Source organism: Cucurbita maxima, unplaced genomic scaffold (assembly GCF_002738345.1).
Source record: "Cucurbita maxima cultivar Rimu unplaced genomic scaffold, Cmax_1.0 Cma_Scf00006, whole genome shotgun sequence".
In the NCBI taxonomy this organism is placed as follows: Eukaryota; Viridiplantae; Streptophyta; class Magnoliopsida; order Cucurbitales; family Cucurbitaceae; genus Cucurbita; species Cucurbita maxima.
This window is the reverse complement of record NW_019272022.1, coordinates 5,886,474-5,895,413: the sequence shown is the minus strand read 5'-3', so window position 1 is coordinate 5,895,413 and position 8,940 is coordinate 5,886,474. Positions and strand designations below refer to the sequence as shown.

The following is an 8,940-nucleotide window of genomic DNA, read 5'->3' as shown; positions in this document are numbered from 1 at the left end:
TTGTATTGCTGTTGAGGTGAGTGCAGTAAGTATGGGGTAGTCTGATGATTCAAGCTTTGTTGTTTTGGTTTGATTAAGCATGTTTATCCCTACCCCCTATTCTTCTTACCTCTCTCCTTTTGGGAACATTTCTGGTTTTCCCTTTTCTCCTCCACTACCCCTCAACTCTCATACTAATCTCTCCTAATCCCATATTGATTAAAGCATCTAATTTTGATTAATAACAGTAACAAATTAATTTATATATATATATATATATATAATTTGGTTTGATTCAGGTTGTCAGCAACTGAGACAGATCCTACCGAGCCCACCACCCATGGCTGCCAATTAATTAATTTATTTGAAGAGGGCAAAGAGCAAGAAGATTCTATTCTAATATGTAAAACGCAGTGAAAGTGAAACAACGCCACCCACCACCGTACCCAGCTTCCTCTCTCTCTCTCTCTCTCTCACATCACCACCGCCGCTACCATATTATTTTATGTGTGGGGATTTCAAGAACGGACAGCCTAAAGCACACAGGGAATAGCGATAAAAAATTGCACAATTTAACGTTTGCTCTTATTACCCCCAAGAAAAGAATCTAAATCCCCACAATAAACACAGCCTTCTCTCTCCCTTTTGTCTTATGTTTATACTCTAATTATACACTTAATTCTCCAACAGAAGAGAACAGACATTCTGATAATAATTGATGGACAAGAAAAGATGTAAGCTTGACTTACTGCTGCTATTATGTACCAAAAGCTAGCATTCTCCCAATTCTCCACTGTGTTTTATGGGATTGGACATCTGTATGTCCCAATTCTATAAAAACATATTCGTTTTCCTTGCCTTTATTTCCTTTCCACTTCCAATCAACAAAAATAACACTTCAAAACCTTGGTATATTCTTCATTCTATCAACCAAATTCCCATCAATTACGTGTAAAGTCTGGTTGTTCTAACGCATATGAACTCACTTAACTTTTCCTCGGCTTGTACTGGGTGTGAGTTCATCCGTTTTAACTTTTGGTCATGCATCCAATCAACTGAAAAAAGCATGGGACGTAGTAGACACGTTTTAAAAACATGATTTTCCAAAAGCTAGATTCCTGCGCTGAAAAGATGTAAGAAAAAGAAACACGTTCCTCCAATTTCAAGACTGATACATCTTTCCCTAATCTAAATTTCGAAAAGGGTTTGTTTGAATGAAAATATTTGTTAGTGTTACTAGGCTTCTATTTTTTGCGTACCCAAGAAAAGAGAATGAGTTTTAACCCCACTTTTTGAATTACATCAAAAGCAGAGAAATAGTAGCTTTGTTTTTCCTCTCCATTACCTCTACTTTTTCTTTCTCATCCTTTATTAAAGATGCAACGCCTCAGTTTATAGCTTTTAACAACTTTAGATTATACACATCCCATTTCTGACATCCCACATTTGTCTGTGATTTTGATGATTATGAGGGATTCATGTGTTTATTATGAAGCTCAATCTAAGCATTCATCCTCACTTATTGGTACCTTTTGCTTTTAATTCATGCAATGATGAGACCCACAATATGGAAAACAAGTATCATATCATACATTTCAATTAAGTTAAGGATATTCAAAACTACTATGAGATTCAAATCTTGGATTATTCCTTATGATCGGGTTTTGATTTTAGATTGGTAATGAATCTGCTAATCTGATCTTGGCATTTGGATTTGGAGGATTTTGTTAGGTTTGATGATGATGATGGAGATGGAGAGGGAGCATAAAGGCTGTTGGATCACATGCACATCACAAATCAAAACTTTTTTGCTCTCCTTCTCTTCTCTTCGCTTCTCTTCTCTTCTTTTCATAGTGAGTGTGATGAAGATTAAAGAAGAAAAGGCATTTGTAAAAAGATTGGTCCCATTTATCTAAGGCTGGTTATGCTGCTTCCCCAATCCAAGGGATTCCGTGATACGATTTTTATGCCATATGGGTCCCTTCGTCATCATTATTTCTCTAATCTTTGTAACAATCTAACCCCACCGTCACCAAATATTGTCCAATTTGATCGTTATGTATCATCGTCAGTCTCACAATTTTAAAACGGATCTGCTAAGGAGAGGCTCCCACATCCTTATAAGAAATGTTTCTTTCTTCTCTTCATTCCACGTGGGATCTCACAATCCAACTCCTTAGGGGCTCAGTAGCATATTACTCAATGTAACCATCCAAGCCCAATGTTAATAAATATTGACTACTTTGGCTCGTTATATATATATTACCGTTTGCCTCGTTTTCACATTTATTGGTCGATTACATAGGTTTTTACTAATTGGGTTGTGCTCTAAGTTGGGGAGATCTAAAAGATATTTAATTTTGTAATTGGATAAAAGTAGGTATCTTGTTTAGGAATTTGTTGGTGTGTAATGCCGAAGATCTGAAGATCATGATTTCCTCACAAGCCCATCTTAGACCTCTAACTTGTCTTTTCTTCTGCCATTTTGTCACCTTCGAACACAGAAAGAAGGCCATGGATATCAGATCATTCGTAAGATTCGTTGAATTTAAAAAAACTTAATTAGAATGGCAACAACCAAGATGGAATATGCTTATTTCAAACTTTTGAATCTGATTGGCAGCGATTTAGCGGACCATTACCCAACTTTTGTCTTTCTTCCTGTCTGACATGTTCTTTAGTTAATCAATATTTTATTATTTTTTCTATACATTTGAGTTCGAAATTTAATTACATTCTAAGTTTCAATCGCACTCACTCCATGAAGAATTACAAATAACGTATAAACCACTCCCAATTATTCAATTTGTTCAACCCAAATCATTTCACCACGCGCCACCCTTGCCCGACCGGCTCCCATCGCAAAAGGTGAAGCGATGACGAGATTTTTTGGAATGATCAAGAATTGGGGTTTGGGTATTATCCAATGGGTTTGCAGTGGTCGTCGTTTAGTTGTTATTTGTGAAGCTCTTGCTCTCAGGCCAGCCGGTGTCGACAGAACCGATGGACATCTCCGCTGTGGTTACCGGGCGGTGTCGAGGGTTTTGCAAGAACAAGTCCAGAGTAAATAAAGAGAAATGAGTGGTCAACTAAGGGAGTTTGTTTTAATTTTCAAAGGAATATTTTGGATTAATTAATTTTAGGAGAAAAACACAATAGCAGATGTGTGAGGGGAGGATCAATCACATCCTTGAAGTAGACGATTAACTAACAGAATGGCAGAGGGAATGGGCAAAGGCTGAGACGTTGCAGAGCTTGAAATATTCACCCATGGCGGGGAAGGGGCAATTTTAAACAAGTATCAATTCGATCATAAAAGTGTTTAGCAACCAAATCACTTGAACGCCGGCGCCGGCGCCGCCGCAGCTGTGGAATGACCCACCGGAGGCACCGCGTGGATCTTACGGGGACGGTTGATTTCTTGTTTTTGAAATATTGGTGGGATGATTGAATCTTGAAAGATCTAATTTCTGTGGTTTTGAATTGAATACTCTTGAGAGTACAAGTACTTACTGGTTTATAATAAACACTGATGTGTGGTTGTTTTGTTTGTAAAGCCCAGAGAATCAAAAATCAAAAGATCAAGACAAAGCCACAAGGTTGTTTGTTCTGTCTTCGTGTTGGCAACCTCCTTTGTCTGACTCACTGAGCAATGACAGCATCAAAATTAAGTGCAGCCTGCCTAGTTTATGCTGCAAATTCTATCTTATCTTTTCACTCTCTTGCTCGTTTATACATCTGACATGCTCATGGGGAGCCTTAATTTTTGGCAAAAACCTTGTATTCTTGCTCTTACTAATTCCTTCCTCTTATAATTTTTCATTTATAGGACATTTCTCTTATTATGACGCTTGTGGATTCTACTGATATAGGTAAGTTAAGAGCATGACTCTGATACCATGCTAAGAACCACGAAACTCAACATAAGCTTTCATAGTTTTATTTTTTGTTTTCTCAAAATGTCTTGTACCGATAGAGATACTTATAAACTCGTAATCTTCCCTTTAATTAATCTCAACATCATGAACTTATCTTCTAATTCTTCTAGATTTGATAAGAAAGTTGAGAATCCGAAGAGGCTAAAGCCATGGGTTGGGTTCAATTATTGTGGCAATCAAAGGGCAGTGTTGAATAAAAGCAAAGTTTGTTTGTTTCTAGGACGTGAAGCAATGCATCTAATTAGAGATCAGTTTCCATCAATTACGTGTAAAGCTAAGTTTTTATTTAAACACATAAGTTAATCTGAATGGGGTTTTGGGTTTATTTCTAAACTAATCAACTTTAGTCCATACCCATCAAATCAAGTGAGAAGATTAGTTTTGCCATCTTTATATCGCCATTTTCATACAACCCTTTATTATATTCATAGATTCTTCACCTCTTTTTCCATCATTATTTGTCGCCTTTATATCGCTATGTTCACACAACTCTTCCAAAGCCCAATGAAAAAAAATATAGAAATAAATGGAAGAATAAAGAGTGTAAGATGGAGTCCATATTGGTAGTTGTTTAAGAGATTCTCTCTTTAGAAAGGACAGTTTTGTATGTGAGGATAATAATGGACTTGCTTTGCATGCAAAAAAGTTCATACTCCTTCGCCCACTCCAACGCTTTAATGCATCTTTTCTCTAATCTAAAGCGCCAAAAGGAGCTTCCTGTTGCCCAAAATGCTAGCTAAACACTAAAGACATCTACTTGGACGCTTCTATTTTTCCTACCATTTAGTCCAGCATTGTTGTCAGCTTCACAGTTTTAAAACATGTTTTCTAGGAAGTGGTTTTCACACTCTTATAACATAACAAATGCTTTCTTCCCCTCTACAACCAATATAGATCTTGGGTAAGTGCCTGCATCTGATGCCATATATAAGAGCTTAAGTCCACTGCTAAAAGATATTGTTTGCTTTAGGATTTTAAAATGGGTTTGCTAGGGAGAGGTTTCCACACGCGTATAAAGAATGCTTTGTTTCTCTCTCCAACAAATATAAGATATCTCACTGGAACGAGTCGTGTTTCACACCTATACACTTTAAAACAAACTAAATTTTAACCCACTTTGTTGATATCCTTAAAAGCATACAACTTCAACTCATATCATCTTTTCTACTTTTTCCTGTATTTTCCCCCTTTAGTTAAAGGCTTAAAGATCCCCTTCTCTCCACTTTACAGACCACGACATCAGTCTGTTATCTTAAAATTACCCTTTAAAAAAAAAAAAAAATGTTTGTATCATTTTCCGTTTGAGCTGATAAACATCAATGTACAATTTACATTATTTGATGAAAAAGCCATATTGGAAGCTTTAAAATGGGTGGATGGATGGATGGATGAAGTTGGAGTACAGTGAAGTACGGTGGCAACATGCGTCGTGGTGGGGAAGCTTAGATGGGACTAATGATGCTTCTCACCTGCCCCACACCATGATGTTAACCCACAAAAGGAATTCTAGTAGCAAATTCATGGCTGTTTGTTACATCTATAAATGGTGAGTTTGTGATCAAATCATGGGGTATTCAAGAAAAGAAACCCCAAATATGATCGAGATCATTTTGTTTTTCTTATTTTGTTATAAATGGAATGCATATATTACAAACAAAAACAAAACCCTTTAGGCAATTCAATCAGATCAAGCATGAAGTTTGTCGAAGCTGGTGAATGAGTCCATTCCAAACATGTCCTGGAATGGTAGGGCCATTCATTACCCGAGACCTGGTAAATAAATTTGAACACAAATATTGTAAAAAAGAAAAGCGGCATCATTTCCAATGAAGATAAGAATATATGTATTTATTTTGAAGGTGGTGGTGGAATGAAATGGTTTGGAGTCAGGTATTTGGGAAGTGTACAACGAAAAAGAAGAAGTGGCGCATAAGAAAGAAAAGTAGATACAAAGTGGAAGAAGGGGAAGTCACAGCAGCTGAGCAGAAAGTAAATAAAAACAGCTTTATAGGGAATAAGGGAGGAGGATTGGATGATTGAACCCAACCAAATTGAATTGGTTTAGATGCATGGTCTAACAGAGAAAAACAAGAAACAAAACAAAGTAAGAACATGAGAGACAAGAAAAGGCCAAACCCATGAGGTTGTTGGGATAGGATAGCCAAACCCTCTTCCACGTCCTATCTCATAACCCTATCTCTCTCGTTAAGGGTCCACCATTTTATACTATTTGTAATAGTTCAAGCCCACCGCTACCAAATACTAGTTCACAATCAACTTTCCTTAGGGGATTCAAATACTAGTTCACAATCAACTTCCCTTGGAAGATTCAAAATCTTCGCTAGCACACCAAATACCATTTGTAACAAATACTAGCTTACCATCTATTTTACAGTACACCTCCTTGGAAGCTGAGTGTCACAGTCCTACATTTTTTACAATGCGGCATCATGATCTTGAGATGCTCACGACCAACCTTAGCGGGAAGTAGCCTATCTTTGCCTCTCTTATCTATTTGATGTCTCTATCTTGCTTATGTCTCAACCGTGTGGTGTGTTAGATGATGCACCGTTTTTCTTGATCGGATCATGACACTTGTTTAAGCCCTCGCGTGGCCGGATGGGCGCCACTTGAGGGTCACCGCTTTTCTTGTTGGAACGTGAGGGTCACAACCTACTCTCTTCATAGTTAGGTTGTGACATTCTCCCCCACTTAAACTAGTAATCGTCCTCGATGACATACTTGGGGGTACAACCATTATTGGGTTGTTGCACTTAGCATCCTCGCTAGCAAGCTGTCCAATGTTTGGATCTAATACCATTTGTAATAGTCTAAACTCACTATTAGCAAATATTGTTCATTTTGGCTCTTTATGTCGGTCAGCCTCACCGTTTTACAATGCGTCTGGTAGGGAAAGGTTTTCATGCCCTTAAAGAAATATTTAGTTCCACTCTTCGACTAAAAAGGGATTTCACAGACATTTAGAGAAGACTTATATGAATTGACAATCCAACTTAGCTCTACCTTGCTCTTAAGAAGATAATATTTAACGTTTATAACCGATGTTAGTTATATATTGTGAAATCAATGTTCGTTATATGTCGTGAGTTGTAAATGTATGACATTTGAATTTTATGAGATTGTATATTGAGTATGTTTTTTTTTAAATAATCAAATTTGACAATCCAATCTCACCTAGAGTTTCAAATTGTTTTATTATTAGAGGTATGACTAGAAATGGAAGTGGGAGTAGAACATAAAATAATGATATGAACATAGCATAGAATGGTTTGAGCATATTCACCTTCCAGTTTGTCATCACTTTCTAAGGCATCATTACGCAGAAGTTCATCCATTTTATTTTTTTATTATTACTTTCATGTTTCAAAAATTCGGGCCTACAGAGTCCGTTCGGAAAGTTGGGCCTAGCTCTTCCTCCTCCGGGCCTAAGGAGCACATTAGGAAAGCCGGTTTGGAAAGTTGGGCCTAACTTTTCCTCCTCCGGGCCTACGGAGCGCATTCGGAAAGCCCGTTCGGAAAATTGGGCCTAGCTTCTTCTCCTACGGAGCCCATTCGGAAAGCCGGTTTGGAATGTTGGGCCTAGATTTTCCTCCTCCGAGCCGACGGAACCCATTTGGAACTTGGGCCTAGCTTTTCCTTCTCCGGGCTTACAGAGCCTGTTCGGAAAGTTGAGCCTAGCTTTTCCTCCTCCATGGCAGGGCTTCATGCTGGGCCGAATTTGAGGAGTCCAAAATTCGTGCCTTCAAAGCCCGTATCATAAATTGGGCCCAGCCGTGAGAATACGATACGTGTATGGGATCAGAAACCAAGTCCCGAAGGGGCGTCTAATAAACTTGACGAAGCTTTGCCAAAATTTTCAGCAGTCGCGTATTGGTCAGACTAGCTATCGACTTCCTCTCTACCATCTTTCCTCTTCTTCTTCTTCCCTCCCTCTTTCTCTCTCTGGTAATTCATCGACTCCATGGCTCTACCTCAGAGTCAGTACCAACAACAGTATCAACCGCAGCACCAACAGCAACAGCATCATCAATCTATATCGTTTCGGTAATTCTTATTCACCACAATGTAAAACCAGAAATTTTGTTTTCTTTAAAACCCTAGCGATCGCCCCTCCTTCACAGAGCTTCGATTGTTTTCTGCCTTATTTTAATTTTTCATTCAATCTCTAATTACAGGAACTTGTACACTGCCGATGGTCATTCTTCTCAACCAATTTCCTATTTCAACCCCTTGAATTTGCAGGATCATTCCCAGCATCCTCCCTATGTTCCTCCATGTAAGTTTGCTTTTACTTCCTTTGTTTCTTTCCTTTTATTGTGTACTTTTCTGATTCCTGTCAGCTCTTAGTTTTCCTGGAAATTTGGGTTTGGGCGGATTTCAAAGCAGTAATCGTTTTTTGTTAGTTTGTTCTTATAAGGGTTAATAACTTAATAGAGATTGTTGAAGACTTCAGATTTAATTTTCGTTTCTTTCACTGAACGCTTCAGCTCATTATTTGTGTCAGGACCAGCCTCATGGGATTTAATTTTGGACTAACATTTTGTTGTTTTTCGTCATTCTAGTTCATGTAGTCGGGTTTGCACCAGATACAGCCCCTGCTACGGACGCCAGTGATGGCGCAGCAGATTTTCACTGGATGTATGGCTTAGAAGGCAAGAAGAAAAGATTGAAGGAACAAGATCTTTTTGAAAACAATTCCCAAATATCATCCATTGACTTCTTGCAACCGCGTCCTGTTTCAACAGGACTGGGCTTATCGCTTGACAACACCAGAATGGCTTCCACAGGAGACTCGCCTTTGGTCTCTCTTATAGGCGATGACATTGATCATGAATTACAGCGGCAGGATGAAGATATTGAGAAGTTCCTCAAAATTCAGGTCCGGATTAGCATACTGTTCTAACAATTGTCTATCTATCTTTCAAGCTGCTTCGAACAAGCGTCTTGTCATGTTTTTTTTTTTTTTTTTTTTTTTTTTTTTTTTTTTTTTTTTTTTTTTTTT

At 38.0% G+C, this 8,940-nt stretch overlaps 1 protein-coding gene across 1 annotated transcript in view; it reads left to right on the top strand.

The window, feature by feature from the left end:
- Positions 1 to 7,782: 7,782 nt before the first annotated feature.
- LOC111481145 (probable BOI-related E3 ubiquitin-protein ligase 2) overlaps positions 7,783 to 8,940 on the top strand; it is a 2,798-nt gene continuing 1,640 nt past the window's right edge. The window contains exons 1-3 of the mRNA XM_023126498.1: positions 7,783 to 7,982; positions 8,114 to 8,214; positions 8,501 to 8,817. Coding sequence (XP_022982266.1) covers positions 7,900 to 7,982; positions 8,114 to 8,214; positions 8,501 to 8,817 — 501 coding nt within the window. The 5' untranslated portion in view covers positions 7,783 to 7,899. The remainder of the gene's footprint in view (positions 7,983 to 8,113; positions 8,215 to 8,500; positions 8,818 to 8,940) is intronic.